This window comes from Antechinus flavipes, chromosome 3 (assembly GCF_016432865.1).
Source record: "Antechinus flavipes isolate AdamAnt ecotype Samford, QLD, Australia chromosome 3, AdamAnt_v2, whole genome shotgun sequence".
Taxonomy (NCBI): Eukaryota; Metazoa; Chordata; class Mammalia; order Dasyuromorphia; family Dasyuridae; genus Antechinus; species Antechinus flavipes.
In genome coordinates, this window is record NC_067400.1 from 74,259,575 (window position 1) to 74,286,190 (window position 26,616).

At 33.8% G+C, this 26,616-nt stretch overlaps 1 protein-coding gene across 2 annotated transcripts in view; it reads left to right on the plus strand.

Moving 5' to 3' along the window:
* KANSL1L (KAT8 regulatory NSL complex subunit 1 like) overlaps nucleotides 1-26,616 on the plus strand; it is a 156,232-nt gene that overhangs the window by 69,548 nt on the left and 60,068 nt on the right. For both annotated transcript variants that reach the window (XM_051983632.1, XM_051983631.1), the window contains exon 5: nucleotides 20,435-20,639. In XM_051983632.1, coding sequence (XP_051839592.1) covers nucleotides 20,435-20,639 — 205 coding nt within the window. The remainder of the gene's footprint in view (nucleotides 1-20,434; nucleotides 20,640-26,616) is intronic.

The window sequence follows — 26,616 nt, forward strand, 5'->3', positions numbered from 1 at the left end:
CGATTAGGTTGACAAAGTTTGTAGGACCCTCACCCAAATTTATCACTGATGTTTTCATTTTATCTAATCACTTCATAATCACTTAAAATGCATTGCAAAGTGTGATACCTTTTATTTTTGCATTTTTTTAGAGAGGAAAGTTGTAGTAAATATGCAAAAATAGAGAAGATAGCCAAAGCATATGCAATTGATTTGGAGCTATGAACTATTTATTGTTGTTTTTGTTTTGTTTTGTTGAAGCAATCAGGATTAGGTGGCTAACCAGAGTCACATGGCTATTAAATGTCTGATGCCATATTTGAAGTTAGATCTTCCTGATTCCAGAGTTGGTGCTCTACTGCACCACCAAGCTACTCTTTGCAATTTGGTGTTTTATTTTTTGTTTTTCCTAGAACTTAGTCATTGCTCTTTCAGACCAGACCTGTAAAGGCAAGAAACAAGGACAGGAACTTCCAGAACAGAATGAAGAGTCTGTAGAGGATAACCTGTTGTAATTTTAAGCTAGATACTAAACTAATTGTTATTCTTTGTAAAAGGATTGATAAGTCTATGTTATAAGGAGGTGGAGAATGGTTAGAATGGAGTGGTTTTTAGCATACTTTGAATTAAGCTATTCTTTTTTACAAATCATGTTGTGCAAAGCATTCAGATGATCTTGTCTAAATGTGTACATTTGGATGTGCCTATCCAACTCTGTGCCAAATCTGTACGTGAATATAAGTGTTTATTTCCTTAAAATAGATCTTAGTAATTATACCACTAGACATTTTTCTTGGACCAGACCTTGATTTCATTTATATGATGAATACTTGAGGAGGAGTCTTCTTTTACAAAAGTAGAGTGTCATGTGCACCTCACTTATAATAGTAGAGAATTGCTTGAGATCATAAAGTCAGTGTGTCTGAGATATGTCTTCCTGAATCAAATTTTTCCCCTGAAGATAGGCTTCTTTCTTTCTTTCTTTGGCTTTTTTTTTTCCTGAGGCAATTTGGGATTAAATGATTTGCCCACGGTCACACAGCTAGGAAATGTTAAGTGTCTGAAGTCAGATTTGAACAGGGGACGTCAGGTTGGTGGTGCTCTATCCACCAAGTTATCCTAATAAGATAAGTTTCTTGAAGCATCCTATTTTTAATTTATCTTGGCAACTTTTTGGGGTAGATATTTTTCCATTTCATTTAGTTTGCAAATCTTATTGGCATATAATTGGACAAAACTAATAAATAACTTTAGTTTCATCTTCATTGGTTGTATATTCATCCTCTTCATTTTTGATACTGGTAATTTGGCTTCCTTTTTTAAGCCAAATTTAAAAAATGGTTTAATTGTTTTTTTTTTTTTTCTATAAAACCAGGTCTAATTTTATTAGGTTTTTTTTTTTTTTACTTTTAATTTTATTAAGCTCTTTTTTTTTATTTCCAGGATTTCTATTTTGATATTTGAGGATTTTTAATTTATTCTTTCTGTAGTTTTTTAAATTGCACACCCAATTCACTGATCTTTTTTTTAATGATATAATGCTTACAGATATAAAATTTTCCCTATTGCTTTGGCTATATCCAACAGATTTCCATATATTGCCTCATTATTGTCATTATTTTTAATGAAATATTGATGTTTTCTGTGATTTGTCATTTAATCTATCTATTCTTTAGCATTAGGTTATTTACTTTCCAATTAATTTTAAGTCTGCTTCTCAGACTCTCAGTGGGGTGTTAATATTTATTGCATTATTGTCTGAAATGGGTGCATTTAATGTTTTTTTCTGCATTTGTTTGTGATATTTAAATATTCTAATATGTGATCAATTTTTATGACAGTGCCATGTACAGATGAGAAAAGGCTATGCTCCTGTCTATTCACATTCACTTTTCTCCAAAAGTGTGTTATGTTGTAACATTTATTACTTTAGCTTCTTTCTTATTTATTTTATAGTTATATTTATCTAGTTTTGAGAAGGATAAATTAAAGTCCCCCACTAGAATAGTTTTATTTTGTATTTCCTTGGTAATTCATTTAACTTTTCCTTTAAGAAATTTGGATGCTTTGCTAGTTGGTATATATATATATACATATACATATATATATATGTTTAAAATTGAAATTTCTACATTGTTTATGGTATTTGTGAGCAAAATGTTTTTTAACTTTACTTTTTTACTTTTTTAAACTTTATTTTGTTGTTTCTTGATGTCTTATGAAATCACCAGCTTCTACTTATCCAATTCTTATAATAAGAAATTATTTTCTTCAGTGAGGTTTTGTATATCTTTCTTTTTGAACAAATCTGCTTTTTGAAAAGTTATTTTCTTTATTTTGTACCTTTTTCAAGCTATCAATTCTTTTCATAATTTTCTTTAATTATTTGCACTTTCCCCTCCCCATTTTTTCCTCTAACATTTATTTATTTTTAAAAAATCTCTTTATTTACCTCTTCTAGGAATGTTTGGTTTATGTCCAACCTATATTTGTCTTTGAGACTTTGCTTGTAGATTTTCCTCTAATTTTGTGTCTAGACCTTCCCTGTCATCATAGTAGCTTTTTGTGGTCAGGTTCTTCTTGTTTTTCATTTTTGAGATTATTTGTTTGTTTTTTCATTTATTTTTATTCCCCCTCCATCCCACTTTAATAGTTTTTTTTTCAATTACATGTAAATAGTTTTCAGCATTCATTTTTTAAAAAAATAATTATAACTTTTTATTGACAGAACACATGCCTGGGTAATTTTTTACAACATTATCCATTGCACTCACTCCTGTTCCGACTTTTCCCCTCCCTCCATCCATCCCCTCCCCCAGATGGCAAGCAGTCCTATACATGTTAAATATGTCACAGTATATCCTAGGTACAATATCTGTGTGCAGAATTGAATGGTTTTCTTGTTGCATAGGAAGAATTAGATTCAGAAGGTAAATCTAACCTGGGAAGAAAAACAAAAATCAGCATTCGTTTTTATAAAAGTTTGAGTTCCAACTTTTTTCTCCTTTCTTCTCTTCCCTTCCCTTTCCCCCAGACAGCATACAGTCTGATGTAGGTTATACATCTTAGTCATATTAAACATATTTTATCATTAGTCATGTTGTGGAAAAAAACAATCAGAACAAAAAGAGAAAAGCACAAGAAAGAAAAAAACCCAAAAAAGTCAAGATTATGTGCTTCAATCTGAATACAGACATCATAGTTCTTTCTCTGAATGTGAATAGTATTTTTCATCGACAGTCTTTTGGAATTGAATCAAATCATTGTATTACTGAGAAGAGCTGGATATATCATAGTTGATCATCACCTGTTCCTGTTCTGGTTTTGCTCACTTCATTCAGAATCAGTTAATGTCACTCTTTCCAGGTTTTTCTGAAATCTGCTTACTCGCCATTTATTATAGCATAATGGTACACCACAGATTTTTATTGACTTTGAACTCTATATTGAGTTCTGCTCATCTTTGAGGATAGGGTGTCAGTGTCTTAAGTTTCAGACTTTTTCATTCTGCTGTTTCCTCAACTGATTCTTGGGGTATAACTTTTGAGGACTAAGTGCAAAACCCAGAAAGCCTGTAAAGGGTTAAAGGGAATTGTACCATTAAGGGGCAGGTTGGTTCTCCAGAAAACCCCCACAGCTGTGAATCATAACACACTTGAAGGAATTGCAAATCACCTTTACTGATGTTGCTTGTGAATTGGGAATGAAATAAATCAGAGGAAAGAGGAGAGAGGTCAGAGAATGCAACAGTCTCTTTGTATCATTATCATCTTCTTACATGAAAGTGATGAGATTAGATTCAGGGAACCAAAATGGGGTCAGGGAGTTAAATGATGAGGTTAGTGGCAGGATTGGGGTTCAGGGAATCAAATGAAGAGGTTTGGCTCCCCTAAACCCCTTAGGATTCGGCACTGGGTAGGGAATTTTGGGAACCCCCTTCTGGTGGCGCAAAGGTTCTTCATAAAGGAATTTGCGAACCCAAAAAGCTAGACTGATTTAAAAAAAGGTTATTATAGGCATTGGGAAGTCAGTCTTTGCTATGCATGAATAGGAAGGCTGATCCACTTAGTGACAAGGTCCCAACAGAGAAGTAAAGTTTCTAGTAGAGAAATCCCAACAAAGATATAAAGTCTTAGGTGAGGATAGAGAGAGGATAACATTGAAAGGCAATATCATTCTAGTGGACAGAGGTTTCCTTGGCATAGCATAGCATGGCATGGCATGTTAATTCCTCTGTGAGGAGAGGATTTAAAACTGGCTCTTTTAATAATAGAAGCCTTAGCTACAAACCGAGGGCAGTTCCCAGTGGGAGCTGGTAGGTAGAGTTTGAACTGGAATTGAATAGAATTGAATGAGGCTCTTTAATTCAATAGGATTGGAATTCTCCAGCTCAGGATTCAATTAGCCTCTACCTAGATAACAGAATGAAGCTATTTATCTTGTTTCCCTCAGGTGAGGTCCCACAGACCCCAGGTTCAAGGAGAATCTCCTTCAAGGAGTTTCAGAGAGTTTTGGGGTCCCTTCATCAAAAAGATCTATTCTGCTGGTCAGAATTAGATCCCCAGAAGCTACTAGTAGGTAGCTCCCATAACAAATGGCACCCAATGTGGGGCTCAAGAAACAAAGAAGCAGCAGCACTGGAAAGCTGTTTGTGAGTAGGATCCTCCCAGGAGAGTTCTTTTCATAACCTGTAGGGAAGGAAAGGGAAAGAAAACCAGGTAATACTTTTTCAATTGGGGTAATTAAAATGAACTAACACATCAAAAGGGCTGAGCCAGAAGACTTATGAGAGACTTATGAAAAATGTCTATTCTGACTACAATCCTACTTCTCCATTTGTCAGAAAGTTTACCTCCATGATGAACTATTATGATATTAGAACTGTATGGTATTACATCTCACAAGATTCGACACTACTATAGTATTTCACCCTGCAAACTAGCCAGAGGAATAGAACTGCAAAGACTTTGATAGTGCTGTTCGCATTCCTCAGCATGCCGACTCAGATAACAGCCTTTTCACAATATTGGATAAACTTACTGCCCATGCTGTTGGGGGGGGAAATAATCATGTTCCCATAAAACAAAAAATGGGGAATTATTTGTCATGGGCACCAACTGCTAGTGGCTGCTGGGGATTTAATTCTGACCAGTAGAATAGATCCTTTCACGTGAGAAAATGTTAATGCAGGGGGACTGAGAGGCAGTTGCACTTTTTTGACCTCTCTCCTCTTTTCTCTTTCCTCTTTCCTCTTGCCTCTGATTTATTTCATTTCCAATTCACAAGCAATATTTGCATCAGTAAAGGCTAATTTGCAATTCCTTCAAGTGTATCAAGATTCACAGCTGTGGGGACTTTCCTGAGAACCCACTCCCCTCTTAATAGTACAGTCCCCTTTAACCCTTTACAGGTTTTCTGGGTTTCACACTTAGGCATCGTCCTTAACAGTAACGTGATCCAGGAAAATGTCTGGTTACTGCTCTCTTGGTCTGGATTTTGGTTCTTAAAATCCTTTGCAATTGCAAGCACAGTTGCTCCTCTCCACCCTGGAACTGGGACCAAGAACTAGGGCCCTTCCTCCTTTTCTGCCACTGTAATCCTTACTTCCTTGTGACTGAAAATTCTCTTCTTCTCCCTAGATCTGCATCCTGGAATTGGGACTCTCTGTGGGTGATGAGAGCTCCCAGCATTGCTGTTGCAGTTACTACCTCCAAGACTTACAGCTAGTATTGCCATTGGACTGTGTTCCTGGCTAGCCATAACTTTAGGACGACAGGCCTCTCCTTATGGCTTCCTATGTTGTCCTGGTCTGGAAAAAATGTTTTACTTTGGGGCTTTTAGTTGCTTATACTTATTGAGAATTTGAATTGGTACATTATTTTGAAGTTGTTTAGAGGAAAATACAGTTTGGCTTAAAGGCTCTCTCTGCTCCACTATTTCGGCTCTGCCTCCAAAACATGTAACTTTGAAAGAGTGAAATTATGAGAAGAGAAATTTGAATAATGATTAGTCAACATGCATTTATTAGGCAGTTACTATAGTTACACTCCATGAGGTAATGAGCTGTTTCTATATAAGTGTTTTTTCCCTTTAAATTCCTCATATTTTAAATGCCAAACTTTTTAATATTAATTTTTCTTAAATGCGATTTATCTATTTCTCATTTTTTATATTGAATATAATTTAACCTTGTTTTAATGACTAGAAAGTAATACACTAATTCCCTCAAGGGCTATTTAGATAAGATGAAATAATCCCACATCATTTAGTATTAAATAGTACAAATAATCATGTTTTTCATTGTTTTTGTTTTTTAAGATTGTTCTGTTTTTCTTCCTGATAAGTTAATATTTTTTGCTGCTGTTGCTATGTTAAAACTCTGTCTAAAATAAGACACATTCTCTTGCTTATCATCAATCTCTCCTTGTCAGCTTGACTACTTCCCTCCTGCTTATAATCATGTTGTTGTGTTCTCATCTTCAAAAATCTATTCCTTAATCCCTCAGTTCCTGCTAATCCTTGTTTCAAATCTCTTCTGTCCCTTGTGGCTAAACTATTTGCGAAAACTAACTACAACAGTACTTTCACATTTTCTCTTCTCATTCCTATCTACAGTTGGCTTCTGACCTCATTTGACTAAAATTGCTCCCTCCAGAGTTAACAGTGACCAAGCCTTGCAACTAAAAATGCTAGAAAAGGAACAAATTAAAAACCCCCAGTCAAACACTAAACTTGAAATTCTAAAAATAAAAGGAGAGATCAATAAAATTGAAAGTAAAAAAACTATTGAATTACTTAATAAAACTAAGAGTTGGTTCTATGAAAAAAACCAACAAAATTAGTAAATCTGATTTAAAAAAAAAGAAAAAGGAAAATCAAATTGTTAGTATTAAAAATGAAAAGGGAGAACTCGCCACTAACGAAGAGGCAATTAGAGCAATAATTAGGAGTTACTTTGCCCAACTTTATGCCAATAAATTCGACAACTTAAATGAAATAGAAGAATACCTCCAAAAATATAGCTTGCCCAAACTAACAGAGGAAGAAGTAAATATCCTAACAGTCCCATCTCAGAAAAAGAAATAGAACAAGCTATTAACCAACTCCCTAAGAAAAAATCCCATGCTTTACATTTGATAAAATCCAAGATCCATTCCTAATAAAAACACTTGAGAGCATAGGAATAAATGGACTTTTCCTTAAAATAGTCAGGAGCATATATTTAAAACTGTCAGTAAGCATCATATGCAATGGGGAAAAACTGGAACCTTTCCCAGTAAGATCTGGAGTGAAGCAAGGTTACCCATTATTACCATTATTATTCAATATTGTATTAGAAACACTAGCCTCTGCAATAAGAGTTGAGAAAGAGATTAAAGGAATTAGAGTAGGCAATGAGGAAACCAAACTATCACTCTTTGCAGATGATATGATGGTATACCTAGAGAACCCCAGAGATTCTACTAAAAAGCTATTAGAAATAACAATGACCAAGCCTTCATTGCAAAAACTAATAGCCTTTTCTCAGTCCTCATTCTTCTTGGCTTTGTTGTAGATTTTGACACTTGTTGATTATACTCACTCCTGAGGTTTTTGAGATATCACTTTTTTCTGATCCTCCTCTTGCCTATCTGATTACTTCTCAGGTTCCTTCTAAGAGTGTTGCAAAGAAATCTGTTTTAGGCCCTTTTCTCTTCTCCCACTGTGCTAATTGACTTGGGAATCTCATGAACTCCCATTGCATTAGTTATCTTTTCTATACTGATAATTCTCAAATCTGCTTAATCTTCCTTAACCTCTCTGATCTCCAGGCTTGCATCTCTGACTGACTTTCAGGCACTGAACTCAGTGTCTATTATATGTCTTACACTATTGTCCAAAATTGAACTTATTATTTTTACTCCAATTACTACCTCCTCCAACCTTCCTTGGATAACACCAGGTTTCCTGTCCTTTAGCCTCCCAATTAGGTGTCACTCTTGACTCTTCATATCTAAGCTGTTTTCAAGGCCTGTTGATTTCATTTTTGCCACATTTTTAGTATATTCTCCCACCTCTCCTGATACGGCCATTACCCTGGTCCCTTTTTTCCTGATTTCCCTCACTTTTTCCAAATACTGACTAAAATCCCATGTTCTAAAGGAAATCTTTCCTAATTCCTCTTAATTTTAGCATATGCTTTCTGTTAACTATTTCCCATTTACCCTATACATAGGCAGCCACGGACAATAGAATTAATTTTTTTTTTATTTTGTTTTGTGATATATATGTGTATATATGCAAACATATATATAATCTGAGGTTCTCACTATTTTCAAAAGTAAATTTACTTGTCATAGGTTTTTTTGTTTTGTTTTGTTTTTTTAAATCAAACCATTAGTATTTGGTTGATTTTTTTTTTTTAGTTCTTATGTGATAGAGGCACCAGAAAACTGCCAAAAAATTTTTTAGTTAGAATAATCCTAGCATCAGGGTTTAAATGTAAGTACTTGAGGACATTAAAGTTTATAATTAAAAAAATGATTGTATAACTTAATTTTGAATAAGGTTTAATGTGTCAAATCTCAGCTAAACTTTCAAACTTATTTTCATTAAAAGAATATATTTTATTTTGTTTAGTGTTTTTATAATTATACATGTGCTTGTATTTAAACAAGTCAACAGATATAATAATAAGCTAATGTAAAAAAGATTAAGCATGATAATCTAATATGCTATTTCAATTTTATTAGGAAATTATGATTCTTCTATAAAAAACATTTTAAAAAATGAATGTTAAGTTAAAATTTGAAGTGCTGGATATGGGTTCTTAAAACAATATAAACATTCTTTGATCATCCTTAAATCTGTTTTCTATCTCTTGTTTAGCTTCTTTGGATTCTTGTTGTAGATTAAAGAAGTGGGAGGGGGGTAGGGAGGGAGAATTTCCTCTCTATGTGGATTAGTGAGTTTATGTACCAAATGTACTAATTGAAAAGAATACAATTTGTATATTGAATGTGGCCAAAATCCATGAGTTTTATTCTTTAAAAAATGACATTAATTTCCCTTTTCTTTGAGAGCAAGCATTCGCATGATTTAAAAAAAAGTGTTTAACAATAACATAGAAGAGATTTAAAAGTGAGCAGCTTATTTAATGTAATTAAAAATTAGAAGAAATGTATTTTACTAATGTGCAAATAAAATTAAATATGCTACTTCACTACAGTAATTTGTCAAGTCATCTTAGGAATTGTCAAATATTGCAAGTAATATGTTACCTCCTTGTCAGGTGATAAACAGTCTTGGCCATCTAATCCATACATAAATATGGAATCTTTATATTTAAACATATGTCTTATAACTGTAGATATAGAATATTGACCAAGAGGCCAGGATATAGTGGGTGAAATGCTGGTTTTTTTTTTTACTCGGGAAGAGTTGAAGAGTTTAAATCTTCTGTCTGGCACCATCCTTGTTTTTTGACCATAAGCCAGTCATTGAGTCTCTCAGAACTTCCATTTTCTGACCTGTAATATTAAGATAATACCTCTGAGAAATAATCTTCTTTTCATGCTCTTTAGTAGCCATGATTGCGGAGGAAGCAGGGCTGCAGCCCCTGTTGAAGCAGTTGCTAGGTCTCCTCTCCTTCATCATGGCTTCAGGGACTGGGCTGAAAGTAGGCCCTGTTGTAGGAGGAGTGCTGTTATTCCAAGATCTGGGTTTATGGGTCTGGGAAACAGTGATTTGATTTGGTTTGACATCTGCTGCCACATGTCTGCTTTGCTGCTTCAGCTAGGTTGAATTGCCAGCCTTATAGGTAGAAGTTAGTTGGCAATTGAGAAAAATCTTTGGCACCTTCTCCATGGTGTTGTACCTCTGAATGATGGCTACAGAGACTTTGCTACCTGCTGGGCTAGAGGTCTGGGGTATCCTTATTCCTAGGTCTTAACACTAATCTACTTTTAAATGGCAGTCAGTCACTAGTTAGTTTTGGAGTTATCAGGGATAGCAAGTTCATTTTCCTTAGTAGTTCATCCCTTCCTTGATAGTTGCAGGAGCTACCCTGGGAGTTAGTGCTGCTGCCATGGCTCTTGGTCTTATTTCTGTTGTCATCTAAAGTAAAGTGGTTGACAAGGTGGCATGGTACTTTCATGTGCCTGGCACATGTTACCTCTTACTTTAGGAGATCATATATGCAAAGTGCTTTTCAAAATTTAAAGCTTTATAACAATGTTAATCATCATTATTGTTATCTTTATTATCTTGTTTCTGAAGTTTTATTTTTTTTAATAAATGATGTGACTGGAGTAATTTGTTTTTATCTTTTGTGTTCATGTGATCGGATGAATAGTCTGTTTTATGTAGTAATAGATTAGAAGAATTCATTAAATAGGTAAAAATTCCACCAAGGATGTAGAAATAAGAATTTATATCAATCTACTTTTGTAACAATGCGAAAAGTTGTGAAATAGGATATATGAAAACTTTTTTTACCTCTTAAGATGTGACTCATCAACTTTTTATAATTAGGCTATTTTACCAAATTTGATTAAAAATCAAGAGTTTAAAATGAGTTTTATGTGAATTCTGACTTGCTTTATAAATTAATTGCTACTTTTAAAGTATTTTAATATATTTTTGGTCTTTGCTTTCATACATCTGAATTTTTTGTTAGTGAACCTTTAATTTTCATATAAACAAGCAGTTTAGCGATTGAAAATTCTTCCCACTTATTTGAACACAAAATATTGTAAAATGCCATTTTATAAAAAATATTTTATATTTTCTTTGCTATATAAATAAATTATTATTATTATATATAAATAAATATAATATAAATATATATTATATAAATATTATATAAATAAATATATAAATAAGATATTTTCTCTCAGGAAGTCACATTTTCTATGACCTAAGGTCTTCATCAGTAAAACAAGAAAAATGGGTTAGATAATATCTAAGATTCTGGAGGTTTTGTCCATTTTTAAAAACATAGCATTTTAAAAGCATATTGTTTTCTTTTTTAAAATTCTGCTTAGTATATTTCATATTATATACATTTTAATAAGAGACTTGATTTTTAAGTATTGGATAGAAAGTCAAGAGTTAAGTAATCCTTGGTTTTAACTCTTGCTTCTGCCACGTAATAACTCTGTCATCCTGGGCAATCCCTTAATTTCTCAGTTTCCCAACAAACTCTTTAAGTTGAAAAGAGAAGGTACTATGCTACACTGGTAGAAAAATTTCTTTACCAAGAGCTCCCTGCACCAGTGAAATTAGAGATCCAAGCCCCCTCAAATCCAAAATGACTCTTGTAACTTTCTGGAAAAATTGGGAATCAAGGTTTTATTTTTTAATTTTTCTTAACATGACTAGATGAAGACTCAAAATGCTAAATTAAAAGTATGACTTGAATCAATAGTAGATTTTAAAAGATATCTTTTTTTGTAAATAGTGTTTTGTTTTTTCCAGTTACATGTAAATTTCATTTTCTATATATTTTTTTTAAGATTTTGAGTTTCAGATTTTTCTCCCTCTCAATATCCTCCCTCCTCCCCAAGATGGCAAGCAAGGTTATACATGTGCAAGCATGGAAACATATTGCTACATACATAAGTCATGTTGTAAAAGAAGAAACAGAATAAAGGGAGAAGCCACAAAAAACAGAGGTGAAAATATTATTCTTTGATCTGTATTCAGATTCCATAATTCTTTCTCTAGATATGGATAGCATTTTTCATCATGAGTCTTTTGGAATTGTCTTGGATTGTATTGCTGGAAGACCTAAGTTAATCATAGCTAATCATTGTGTAGTGCTACTGTTACTGTGTACAATGTTCTCTTGTTTCTGCTCACTTCATCCAGCGTCAATTCATGGAAGTCTTTCTGAAATCTACCTGTTCATCATTTCTTATAACACAACAGTATTTATTCCATTATGTTCATATACTACAACTTGTTCAGCCAAGTTGGCCATGTAGGTCCTTTTCCCTTTTATGATCTTTTTTGTAGTATAGACCTAATAGTGATATTACTGGATCAAAGTTTATATACAGTTTGATTGCCCTCTGGGCATAATTCCAAATTGCTCTTCAGAACAATTTGATCAGTTCACAACTTCCAACAATGCTTTATCCAAATTTTCCCACACAAAAGATAATGTACTTATAAGCATTCCTATATATTTAATTTACATAAGTATAAAATACTTATGGAAATTTTTTGGAATTTGGACAAACTGCCTATTTTTCTCCGTCCCAAAGACAGTCACTTGTCAGTCATCCATTGCCTCAACTTCTCATTCTGATTACACTGGATTCGGATGCTAATTTAGAGATATGTTTGTATATAAATTAATCATAATTCTTGACTATTGACAATATATCCACTTACTTCATTCCCAGACTTATATTTTCATCAAATTATATCTATTAAGAGTTATAATGTGAGAGAATATTAATCAGTAGTAAAAGAAAACACACAGTATCTGAACATTAACTGCACATATATCAGATCACAGCTTTCAGTCAGTTCTGCTCTAATCCCCTCCTCTTTTTTCTGCACATCACTCTTCCCCACCTTTCATCCTTTTTTATCCACATCCAAGTAGCAAGAAAGATAAAAATCCAGTTCAGTTTTGGTGGTACCTCCTAACTTCAGAAAGTTGAACCAATGCATTTTAATACACAAAGAGATGTAGTTTCTGCACTATTGAAAGAAAAAACCATTAGCTATTTGGATATTTCTCCCAGATTCTGCATCAGCACGTGAAGACTGGGGCAGGTATCAGTTTCCATCTCTGTATTCCAAGGCTTTTTGCATCCATGATATACTTTGGTTAATTCAATTACCCCTTCAGTCTTACAATAAAGTCTGTTTAGTTTTCCCTAAGGGAAGTGTTTCTGCCTAATTATTAAAGCTGAGATAAAGAGAAGTGGCTGAAGCAGTGGCTTCAGTCCCTAGGATGTTCCATCTCTCCCCCTTCCCCCCCACTCCCCATTTCCCATTTCTGTGTTTCATCTCCTGCAGGGAGACAAACCAATCCAATATTTACTTTGCAACAGATTAAGTAATATGTAGCATAAAAGAATTACCAAAACTCCCCCAAAACCCAAAAATGCTGCATGGAATCTGAGTTTAAAGGGATTTCCGGCCATTTGTTCAACCATATCTGGCATCTGGGTGGCAGGGTGAATGGAGTGTGGGGCGGATGGAGTATGGGGTTAAGAAGATTCATCTTCCCAAGTTCAAATCCAGCTTCAAACACTTTCTAGATGTATAACTCTGGGCGAATCACTTGACCCTATTTGCTTCCGTTTCTCACCTGTTGGAGAAGGAAATGGCAAACCATTCTAGTATCTTTCCCAAGAAAACCCCAAATGGAATTACAACAACTTGGACGTAATTGAAACATCTCAACAACAACAGATGCCTGAACAAGAATCTCCTTTTCAACATAACGCAAACAAGTAGTCATCCAGAATTAAGCACAATACTCCAAATCTGTTCTTCCTACTTTTTACTTCATCTTTTCGATGCCATCAAGTTCAGGCTAAGTTGAGGCTTTTTCAAACTATCATGAGTAAAATTATGCAAGTGCAAAATTTAACAAAGGTAAATGGAAGACACATTCTCTCCAAGCAAGATATGATTTTATTAACAGGATGTGAACCTTCCAATAAGAATGGGTCAATGGCTCTTCATGGATTTTAACCCAGAGATCCCAATTTATGAGATTAGAACAAAGGAACAGAGAAAAATATGTGACATCATGGAATTGAAAACAATATAATTGACTACATAGCTGAGACATGGGGAACAATATGATTCACGGGAAATTGGAAATGATGGACCGCTTTTCTCCTGTGACTAAGAAGTGTTTTAGTCATTTGAGTCTACTTGCAAGGTTAAAAGACAGTGATTTCTTTGGATAGTAAGCCAGACATATTTGAAGGGCAGCTTGGTGTGGTGTAAAGATCAGTATCACGAGTATCAAGTGGTGTGGTGTAAAAGATCCACTTCCCTGATATCCATTCACATTCACCAAGGACATTAGAATTCCTTGAGAATAAAACAGTGATAGCAGGAGAGCTTGACTTCTGAATCTAACTCATTACAAGTAAGTTGAATTTCTTCGCTAAGTCCGGAGACTGAACCGTGACTTAGGCAGTTAGGAAACAAAAACAATTATAAATAGGATTAATAAAAATGATACAGAATCAATTCAATCTTCTTAAAACTCATTTATGCAGTACTTTCATTTATACAAATAATCTTTGGTTTCATGTATGTATTCTCTCAAGCAATGAAGATCTCAGCACATTTATGCCTATCCATCCTAGGCAATTCTTAAGATTGTTATCTCAGTTTCTCATAAACAGTCTACTAATGTGCTGTGTGGGTCTTACTAGATTTTCCATTGATATTGTGAAGATGCTAATGGATCATTCATGATGTCTACCCTCCATGTAACCAGCCTATCTACTTTTTTGCTTACACATTTCTTTGATCACTTTCTACATACATCCTATCACCTTAGTATTTCCTTATTTTGTAAGTAAAGCTACAACACATTACAAACTCCCTTCTTGTACCCATTTTTTCTTTGCACTTTGGGAGATCCTCAATTTCAAGTGTTTTGAAACTGTAGTACTTCATGATCTACAACCATACAACACTAGAACACTATTGCTATTCAAAAAAAGAGAACTTTGTTTTAGGGAGAAATTTGATATCACTAGGATTATTTTGTAGCTCCACAAAAGACAACCCAACTTCCTTTCCTCCTAGTATTCAGTTTATATCCCAACATGTAGCACAAATCCAGGCATATAGTAGGCACTTAATAATAATCTACATATGCAGATAAGTTCCTTAGGTTATCAGTTTAACTGCTCTCTTCCAACTTGATTTTTTTTTTTTTTTGTGCAGATAGTGAGTCAAAACTCTTATAGAGTGTTTGTGGATCTCATCAGATTGATAGAATTTGGTTACCATAATAGTCTCTGCTAAGAGGAATTATTAGAGACCTTCATCATCTATAGACAATTCCTCATTGACTTGAACTTTGTGAGCATACATTTTTCCTTATCCCTTGATATTAATGATCAGAGAGTTGTTGAACAAGATTATTTCTGTTGCTTTATCTTTCACAGAATCTTATGTAATTTTGTTATGTCCATGAGATTCTGCATTTTGTTGAACGAGAACATAAAAGGCAATGTTTTGCTTTACTGAATCAGTAATTATAACAAATAAGCACAGTACAATTTATGCCTCTATTTTTTCTATTGCGTTATGATAAAGATATTGTCTATTCTATAATAGTACTTAAAAGAACATTTTTATTCTTTTTTTTTTACCTAATCAAAGATGCTTTAGTAATATGCATATTCTCAGAAAAATATAAAGATGGCAAAGACATTTTGATCAGTTATTATATTCTCCTAGTCTCCTTTTAAAAAATGTTTTAAGATACATGTTTTCTTTATCTTCCTTTCTTTTCCTCCTGAATATTCTTTGAAAATTGATGCTTCTCAAATTGTATCATCTTTGACACAAATCTCTTCTGTACTTGCTTTCACCTTGATTTTTTTCCATTTTTATTTTCTTCGATGCCATTTTTCTTTCCTATAAAAGCTTTTCTGGGCTCATGATATTAAAAGTGCAAGTTTGGTTTCACTTGATAGTAAAGAATTTGTGCTACTAATTTTTGAATATCTTTTTATTTTTTGCCTATTTGTTAGTATTTGTTCAATTTCATTCTTAAGTGCCTTCAGGATGACTGCTTAGTAGGGTCTTGAAGTTTCATTTTCTCTTTATTGTTTGTTACTGACTTATGGGGCAGTATTACTCATGGTCATCCATCGATGATCTCTTTAAAATTTTACACATATTTATATTATAAAGTGGTGCTGCTCTTGGCTTTCATACCTCTTCTTGACAATTAAAGGAAGGATCTACTGAATAAGGCAGTTTTTGGCTCTTTTGGCCTTCTTGTTAAGATAGTTGATTCACATCAGTTAGTTTCTATGTGAAACTGCTGTCATTTGAATTGATGTCCTTCCCTCCAGGCATTGAAGTCGCTCAGTGCTAGAGCACTGGGCTGGGAATCAGGAAGTTGCCATTCAAAATGTGGCCTCACACACTTACTGGCTATGTGGTCCTAGGCAAGTGGCTCTTCTTTCCTTAATCTACTGAAGAAGGAATTGACAAACCACTTCAGTTTCCTTGCCAAGAAAACCCCAGGGGGCAATCTGGTCCATGGGATTAGAAAGAGTCATATACCTAATTTAAACAACAACCCTTCCACTTTTTGGTAATCATTAACCTACTTAAATAATTGAAATTGTGATTGTTTTAATTACATACCATATTTTTCTCATTTTTATTCTATCTTTGAATAATTTTTTAAAAAAATTTTGCTCTATCACAGTGGTGTTTTGACTGTATATAAACAGCTAATTGAGCAATTTATTCCCTCAGTAAGGAGTAATTTTCTGTCTAATAAAAAATGATCAATTTAATTTTATTTTTGATGATATATAAAACATTTATTAATTATTTCTTATATGGAAGACAATGAACTTAAGTGCTGGAGATACAAGGTAAACCAGATAATCCCTGTCTTCAAGGAACTTAACATTCTAGTAGGAGATGGAAAAGCTGGGAGGGCTGGGAGAATTGGCCATTCTCAAGTATGTCCAAAGAGTAGAGTTGTATGTAAAGTGGACCCTGTACTGAAATAGTGTTATGGGCAAGGATTCCATTTCAGGAGAGTGGAGTTTTACTATTCAAATGCTTTCTATGTTGAATACCTTTCCATTATTTTCTCAAAGAAAACATTCCTAATGTTTAAGTCTGAGATTTCTGTGGATGGTAAAAGTCTTTGACTTCTCTCATTTCTTACTCTTGAACCATATTTTACTATCCTCACCACTAGCCTTTGCATTGAAATTAATCAAGTATAAAAGTATATTTTGATTTAATTTGGAGAGTCTTAGAAAATTCTTTTTATAATTTCTTTACCTCTTTATTCTTGTCAATGAATGTTGGCTCATAAGTTTACATTTGTTTTCATGGGACCTTTTTTGCAAAAAACAATACACTGCAATTCAGATTCCTCATAAAATAATAATTTAATGTGGTCTTTCAGAAAGTGGTAAAATAAACTCTGCCTTTATTTTTTTCCAAAGGAAAGCTCCTACAAGTCTTCCTATTTTAACTATAACTTCTTTTTCTGTCTTCTGAATTCACTTAGAATGAGAATGTTGAGACTGATATAGTTCTAATCCTCTAATAATTTAAACTTGCTGGTCACTATATAGGAAGCTCTAGTTTAGAGTACAAACAGCTAAGTAGATATGTGTAGATGATATAGAAACTGATTTTTAGCACACACTACTTTCTTTTACACCACTGCAGAAGTGGAAAGGGATTACACAAAATTCTTTTCATGGGATGCCATGGCCAATCTGCTGGTGATATCCCTTTACATAATTAATTAATTAAAAATATATATAATTATATAGTTAATTACTAAAAGTTATAACTTTTCTAATCTCTTAAAGTATTCTATAAATTCATAAGCTCATAGTCATAATTCCAAACTAGAAATAACTTCACATATTTTCATTCTTCTAATCCAATTTCAATGTTTTAAACAGTTAATGGTCTAATTGTACATAAATATATGATTCTAAAATGACTCCTCAGTATTTGTATGTGTGTGAATATATATGTGTGTGTGTATTTAGATATATATGTATATATATACATATGGAAACTATATACTAAATAAATAAGTAATTTGGGGGCAGGAGAAAAGAGAGAAACAGTAGCTAGGAAGATTAGGAAAGGCTTTGTATAAGTGGTACTTGAGCTGGATTTGAAATGAACGAAGAATTTTAGGAGGTAGAGGTGAGGAGGAAGAATATTACAGACATGTGAGACAAGTCTGTGAAAAATATAGTGATAAGAAGTAGAATTTCCTTTGGGAAGAATGTCAAGAAGGCCAATTTGGCTGGATGATAAGAGTGTGAAAGGAAGTAATATAATAAAAAGGCAGAAGAGAGAGTTTGGGGCCAAGTTGTGAAAGGTTATGAACTGAGTTTCTATTTGCTCTTAGATATAATAAAGAATTAATGAAGTTTATTGTCCAATTTATCAGCAAGCATTTTAAAAATACCACCATGTGCCAAGCACTGTAATAGTTGTTTACAACACAAAAACAAAAAATGAGTCCCTCTCCTCAAGAAGTTTATATTTTGATAGGAAAGCAACATATACAAATATGAGCTTAAAGAAGATTCAAAATGAATACAAATTAATCGGGGGTGGGGGTGAAAAACTCTAGCAGTAGAGTGAATTAGGGAAGGCTTCATTTGTGAAGGTGGTGCCTACTGTCTTCCCCCATACTGTCAACACATATGGTCATCCTTAAAATCTCCTCACTTTTTCCTACCTTCCCTAATAGTTATGGTCCTGTGTCTCTGCTCCCTTTTGTGGCTAAGCTCCATCATTTTAAATACTCTCTTCTGTAGGTTTTCATGACATTGTTTTTTTTTTTTTTTTTAATTGGTTCTCCTTTTATCTAGCTTTACCACTACTTAATCTTCTTAGCTAGTCACATTTATTGTGGATGTTCCCCAAGTCGCTGTCTTGGACCCTCTTCTCTCTCTCTCTCTTTTTTTTTTTTCTTTTCTATCTCGCCTGGTAACCTCATCAACTCTTATAGATTCAATTATCATCTCTATGCAAACGGTTGCCATTTATCACTAACTACCTTAATAAGTATACCAGAAAACCTCAAACTCAACATGTCCAAAACAGAACTCATTTCCCCGCCCCTCTATATGTTCCCCTTTTCTGAATTATTACTGTCCAGGATAGTACCATCCTCCTAGTCACCTTGATCCCCAATTTCAGTGTTGTCCTTAAATGCTCACTTTCACCGATCTTACTTAACAATCTGTTGCCAGATCTTTACACTTTTTGCCTTTATGACATCTCATTCATATTTCTTCTTTTCTTCACTCACATAGCCACTAGTTCAGATCCGTATTACTTCTTGCTTAGGTTGTTGCAGTGGCTTTCTCACTAATCTCCCTGACTGAAATCTCTTTCTACTTCAATCTAATAAGATAATTTTTTTCTAGTGTCTGAATGACAAAGTTACCCCCTTGCTCAATAAGCTTTTGTAGTTCCTGTTACCTCTGAATCATATAAAGCCCTCTGGCATTTAAAATCTTTCACATTCTGACCCCTTTCTACTTTTTAAATCTTAAACTTTTCTCTTTTCCATGAACCCTGATTCAACTGCATGGATCTCTTGAAAGCTCCTTGAATACAACAGTCCATTTCCCATCTCTCTGCTTTTGTACTGCTTGTCATCCATCCTTGGAGTGCTCTGCTTCTTCTATTCCATCTATTAGAAGTCTCCCACTCAGCTCAAATCCCACCTTTTGCAGTAGGCCTTTCATTGTTCTTCTCCTCTTGGATTACCATATGCAACTAATTATCATAGGTATCCTTATGTGTATCTAGATATTTGTTGTCTTTCCCGTTATGAGCTACCTCAAAAGCAGGAACTCTTCTTGCCTTTAAAAAAAATTAAATTAAACTTTAACTTTTTTAATAGTGAAAATTTAATTTCTTTCCTCTTCACCATTAGAAAAAAAATCACAACTATCAGAAGGTGGGTAGCTTCATCATAGTCAATCATGAATGGTCCTTGCATTGATCAGAGTCGATCAATTTCAATTGTTTGTTTTTACAGTGTTATTAATATTATTATAAATTATTCTCTTGGTATGCTCACTTAAAACTACATTAATTCATACAAATCTAACCAGATTTTTCTGAAACTGTCCCTTTCATCATTTCTTATGGCACAATAATATTCCTATACCATAGAAATAGTATTCATATATCACAATATGTTCAACCCACTCTCCAGAGGATGCATACTGCCTTACTTAATTTACAATTGTTTGTTGTTACAAAAAACAACCACCACAAATATTTTTGCAATATGGGTCCTTTTCCTTTTTAATGTTTTTGAGATGCAGTTTGCTTTTCTTTGTATACTCAGCCTGGTACATAGTAAAAGCTTAAAATATGATTGTTTATAAAAAAATAAAAGGAGGCAAAGATGCCCATTTCCATTATTAGTCTGTTTTTAAAGTCTTGTCATTGTAAGTCATATAGTAATTATTTGATCTTGAAAAGTATTTGTTTCACAGGAGAAAAAAAGTTTAGAAATGATTTTTATAATACCAACATGTCAATAGTAGGGTGAAATTGGAATTTGGAATTCTTAAATTATTTTCTCTCAATTCTACCACTAGTCATCATAACAGGATTAACTAGGATTAGTTTTTTGTGGTTGTAATAGTTAAGGCAATTTAAATTTAGTTTTCTTTTTCTTTTTTTGTCTGATTTTTCCCCCAATTATTTCATGACATTTCAGTGCTTCAGAGAATTTAGATGAGCTCTCTTCCTCCAGTAGCTGGTTACTTAACCAGAAGCACATTAAGAAAAGGAGAAAAGACAGAACAAGACTGAGATCTCCATCCTTGACTCTCATGAGCACAGCAGCCCGAACAAGGCCACTTCAGAGTTTCCACAAACGAAAACTCTACAGATTGAGCCCTGCTTGTTATTGGATTCCAAAGGTAAGATTGTTCTTGGTGAGAAGACAGAGGTATCAACACTTGTACATATCATATATGATTGTATACACTTTCAAAAAATCATTACTAATCCAACATGGTTTAGTGGAAAGACTTAGATTTGTAATCAAAGATTTGGGTTCTAACTCTAACTCTGTAATCTTGGGAAACCTCTTTGGATTTTATCTATAAAATAAAGTTGTTAAACTAGTTATCTATAAGAGTCCTTTGATCTCTGGGTCCTAAGATTCTCATTGGAGCTACAGGCCAATAGATGACTGGATGGGGTGAAGCTGACTTCAGAAAGACCTGGGTTCACCTCTAAAATAATCTGGCCATGTGACCCTAAGCAAATCATTCAAGACCCAGATCCTATTCCACATACCCCACTTTCTGTAGGAGGATTTTCCTGGGCCTTCTTTTCCTTCCCCTACCTGATCAACCAAGTGCTTTTCCTCTCACATTTTCTTCTAACTACTCTGAATGTATCTTATAGATATTGTTGTTTTCATATCACACCTTCCATTCGAATGTGTGCTTCTTGAGGGTAAGCACCATATTTGTGCCTTTCACATGCCCCCAAAATTGAGTGCAAAGCCTGCCACATAGTGCTTAATAAATGCTTGTTGATTTATTGACTAACTTAACCTTTTAATGCTCCAGCAATGTTTTTGTGTGTAAGTTGCAGAACAATTGCCAGTCTACACTGGGAGATGGGATTTTCTTGCTGGGAGTTTATCATTCCAATGAAATTACAGTTTTCCCTTGACACCTCTTCCCCTTCACTTCTCCCCTACCCTGCCCCCTCTCATGAAATTATCATGATTTTCACAGTACTATTTGTTAATTGTTAATTGCATAAGATCCCTTTGCTTGCTCTCCTGAGCACTATAGATCAAGGGTCCTCAAACTTTTTAAATAGGGAGCCAGTTCACTGTCCCTCAGACTGTTGGAGGGTCAGACTATAGTAAAAACAAAAACTTTGTTTTGTGGGCCTTTAAATAAAGAAAATTCATAGCCCTGGGTGAGGGGGATAAGTGTCCTCAGCTGCCTCAGCTGGCCCACAAGCCGTAGTTTGAGGACCCCTGCTGTAGAGCATAAATAAATCTGTGCTACCCTCCCTGTTTCTTCCTTTCTTCCATATATTTCTATATTTAATAGAGACCAAAAATAAAACTTTTGAGTTCAAGTATACACTTTCTTTGGTTTCATTACTATCTGGCTAGCTCCTATATACATGCTTCCTACCTTTTCTCCCTAAGCCAGCTTCAGGCTAAATGTCTTTCTCCTTGCATTCTAGTTGATTTCATGGGGCATCTTTTTAGGTCCCCCTTTATTTACCAGATTGGTTATCCTTTGGCCTCTCCAGGAATTCCGCTGTGTGCACTGTGCCCTTGCTTTCTTGGCCTGGGTGGCAGATAAGATTAGGAAACTAGTAGAGCACTGTGGGAGAGCTGCCCTGACACCAGTTCAAATGCCATTTTAAAACAGCTGCTCCAGCCTAGTCATCTTAAGATGATTTAAAGCAATGTGATGTGGCTCTGTAGAACAGCTTAACATTGAAATCAAAGCTATGGAAAGGATAGGCAGTGCAAGGCTTTTTGGCATTTGGAACAGTAATTCACAGGATTTATGGAGAGGGCCTGTGAGTAGAAAGCTGGCCAAAGGAAGCTGGTGGCTCATGGGAAACTAAAAGTGTAAAGAAGAAGGCTAGTTGAAGTTCCTGCCTTAATGAATCCATGACAAGTTGAATGAATGGCACCCTATAGGGGAAATAGATCTGATCTATGCATCTTCATTCAAATATGCAAACACAGGCTATTTGAATGCCTTTCCAAAACCTCCTCTTATAGTTGTGTTATTTCCAGCAAGAAAGATTTAATCAGGGCAAAAGTCATGCATTGCAAGAATTGATATTTTATAGGCAAAGCACTTTGTAAAAGTATGAAAAATTAGGAGGTTAAATTAGATGGACTCTAACATGTCTTTTACTCTAGGATCATGAGCCTTTGATTCCTATTTCCTGCAAATCATTATGGATTGATGGTTATTTTTTTTCCTTTAATCACTAACTCATCAGGATAGGACTAAGTGTATGGCACTGAGCCAAAGAGAATCAGCCTATGATCTAAACAGATAAAGATCCCTTTCCTTTACAACTATAAAAAAGGTTGAAGAAGAGCCTGAGCCTGGGGATAAAAGTAGGATGGAGTAAACAAGGAAAAAGTGGGCCAAGAATTTTAGACTAGAGTGTTTAAACCTTTCTTTGGTATCATGGATCCCTTTAGCAGTCTCTCAAATTTATGGATCTTTTTCTCAGAATAATGTTTTAAATGTATAAAATATAGTATATAAAATTACAAAGGAAACCAATTATAACAAAATAAAATTTATCAAAATATTTAAGCAAAAATAAATTCATGGACTCTAGGTTAAGAACTCCTGGTTCAGAAGTAATTTAAGAAGAGCTTTTTGGTGTACATGCAAAGTGATAACAGGAAGCAATAAAAGTGACTATTCAGTGCCTTAAACTTGTTTATCATTACTTTTATGTTGGGATTTATGAGTTTAAAAAGCACAAAAATTTATTTTTATCTAATTTGAGTAAGCTATTGCTATATGTGACTATAGTGCCTAAGCTATGGCCATGCAGTTTAAATGATGAATTTATTTTTACATATTTGACTTAGAATATGCATCACCATAACCTTTCCACTTAATTATATTTTCTTAATGTAAAAACAAACGCTAACAACATATAGTTACTATATAGAGTATAGAATTTTACTATATTTTACTGAAGTTTTAGTAGTTTAAAATATTACTTTAATAACAAGTTCTACTAATTTAAAAGATCACAAAGACTTCTGGAACACACAAAGAATGGAATGTAATTAGAGCAAAAGCTAGGATTAAAAGAGTACTAACATCTCAGTATAGTTGATACATTTATCAGTAACACTGTTAACAATTTCTGTCTTAGCTAACTCAAGAAATCTTTGATGTAGTCTGATTTATCTTAAGGTTAGCTGTGGCTTTGAGATCACTAGCCAACTTCATCAGGGCTCAAAATCCCTGTAATGTTTCATTCATCAATCCTTTGTAAAGCACTAAAAGTTATGCTTAATTCTAGAGGAGTTAAAAAAATTATCTTTCATTTAATGGTCATCTGTTGCATAGGTAGATATATGCATCTATTTGCAAATCACCATCCTAAATTTAGGGGAAATGCAAAGATAGTTAAAAATTTGTTTCTCTTCCCCATGATGTTCATGATCTAATAGGTTGTATAATTAGTTATGCATGTGGACCTGTTGGGAAATGAGGAAAAATGGGCTGTGTGAGAGAAAAGGTACTTCTAGTAGAGAAAAGACAGTAATATAAGTCTTGAGCACAGTCTGTAAGAAAAATTTCAGCCTTTGGGCTTTAACTAAGAAACTAATGTTTTCTTCATTGTAACTCTTAGTGTTAGAACTTGATTCTCTCTAAATCCTGTTCTAGAAGAGGAGAATTGCCTTTTGTTTTTCATAGTTTGGCAAAAGATACAAGTAAAGATGATAGTCATACTATGTTTGCCTAATAGAATGTAAATCCCTTAGTGATACTAAGTCAATGAAAAAGAAGTTATTTTTCCCTCTCCAGGGAAAGAACTTCTTTAACCCATCTAATATTTAACTGGTAAGTATTTAATTATTTGGGTCTGTAGAGTCTTTGTATGAATATTCTGACAGGTTTCCAACTAACTTCTAAACCTGATACTAATTTTTAAGGTGACTGTTTTAAAAAATTTTTTTTCAAACTCATTTAAACAGTACAGTGAAATTTTCCAAATAGGTGAAAAGTTGTCTCATTTTAAATTTGTCAAGAAAATGGAACAAAACATGAGACTAGATCTGTAAATTACCTTAAGTACATACACCACACATGCTATACATATATATATATATATATATATATATAAATTTGTGTATACACATAGGGTGTATATGTGTATGTAATTTGTAAATATCTGATAAGCCTAAAATAAATTCATTTATTCAATGATCACTTTTAAAGCATTTACTATATACTGCATTCTTGGGGGATAAAAAGATAAAGTCATGGTTACTAGTCTAATGGAATTTACAATCTAAAATAATTTAATTCTGCATATGAAAGGTAGCATTATATAGTGGATAAAGAATTAGCTTTGATGAAGGACGATGTGGATTTGAGTCTCACCTCTGACTTGTCCTGGCAGTGTAACCTCAGAGAAGTCATTTACTCTGTCAGTGCTTTAGGCACATTTTGTCAAACTCAAATAGGAACTCTTGCCAAACATTTTCCTATTACATTTTTATCTGCTTTAGGAAATTAAAAAAAATTTAATATTTTTCCTCAAATATATTTAAAACAACTTTTGTTCAACTTTAGAATTCCAAGTTTTCTCCTTATCCCCACCCCAAATTAAGAAAGTTTTTGCAAAACATTTCCATAGAAGACATGTTGTGAAAGAAACCATAGATTTACCATTGTAATGGGAAAAAAACACTTAAGAAAAATAAAGTTGAGAGAGAAAATGCTTTAATCTATATTCAGACGTAATCAATTCCTTCTCTGGATATGGATTGAATTTTTCATTATAAGTCCTTCAGAGTAGTTGTGAATCATTGTACTGCTAAAAGTAGCAGTCATTTAGAACTAGTCATCTGAGAACATTGCTATTACTTTGTATACAGTACATTTCACATTGTTTGAGTTAATGGGGAATCCATGTTGAAGGAAGTTTTTCAGTTTTTTTTTTTTTTCTGAGAACATTCTGCTCATCGTTTGACATAGAACAATAATATTCCATCACAAAAGCATACCACAGTTTATCCAAGTATTCCCCAATTGATGGGCATCCTCTCAATTTCCAATTTTTGCCCTGAGAAGAGAACTACTAAAAATATTTTTTGTAGATAGGTCATTTTCCTTTTTTTTTTTTTTAAATATCTTTTGGTATTCATGCCTAGTTGTAGTGATATTAAGTCAAAGGATATGCATGAATTTATAATCATTAGCTCATAGGAAGTTGTTGACCTATTTTAGGAGGTAGAGTTTACTCATTTAGGAGTTCCCCAAACAAAAGAAATCAGGGGCATTCCCCATGTCTATCTGTTGTGTATAAGACAAAAGTAGACAGAGTGAATGAAGGATTATTGCTGGAGAAGAAGAGAAGGTAAAGAAAGCCTGTGAATTCAGAAGTATTACCTTTGAAGGAGAAATTTGTTCCTATTAGAAACTAATATAAGTTAATCAAAGCAGTAACAGGATTGTGCCTTAGAAAACCTTATGAGATATCCCTTTTTTTTTTTTCTTGAGATGACTAATTACTGAATTGAAGAGTAGTGTAGGTATCCATTATGAATAAATTATGGTGAAAGAGGAGGGAGAGAAAAATAGGAAGATAAGGGGAAGGAAGAGGGAGGGAAAGAGATACATGATACTGGAGGTGCACAAAGTACTTAGAAAAAATTTGAGTAGAGAATATTTTTAGGCAGAGGAATCATGAAAGGCTTTCTAAAAGAGTTGTCACCCTGAGACTTTAAAGGGATTGTGAAAGAAAATGAGGATAAAGAAGAGCTTGTAAGAAATATGATGGTGGAGATTGCATGTTTAGTTTAACAACAATAATTATCCCTTTTGGTTGTAATATATAATGTATGAAGGTGAGTAATGTGAAATGAAGCTAAAAAGGTAGGTTAAAACCATCTTTTTGAGAGGTCCAAGTGCCAAGCTAAGGAGTTTGCCTTTTATTCTTGGTGCATTAAAGACCCACTGAAGATTTTTGAACAAGAAAATAACATGACCACATCTGTGCTTTAGGAAGATTATTTTGGTAGCTGGATCAAAGAAGAGTGAGACTGAAGGCAGGGAATTCATTTAGGAGGCTATTGTCATATTCAAGTAAGTGATGATGAGGGCCTGAAATGAGATGCTGACAGTGTGAGGAGAGAAA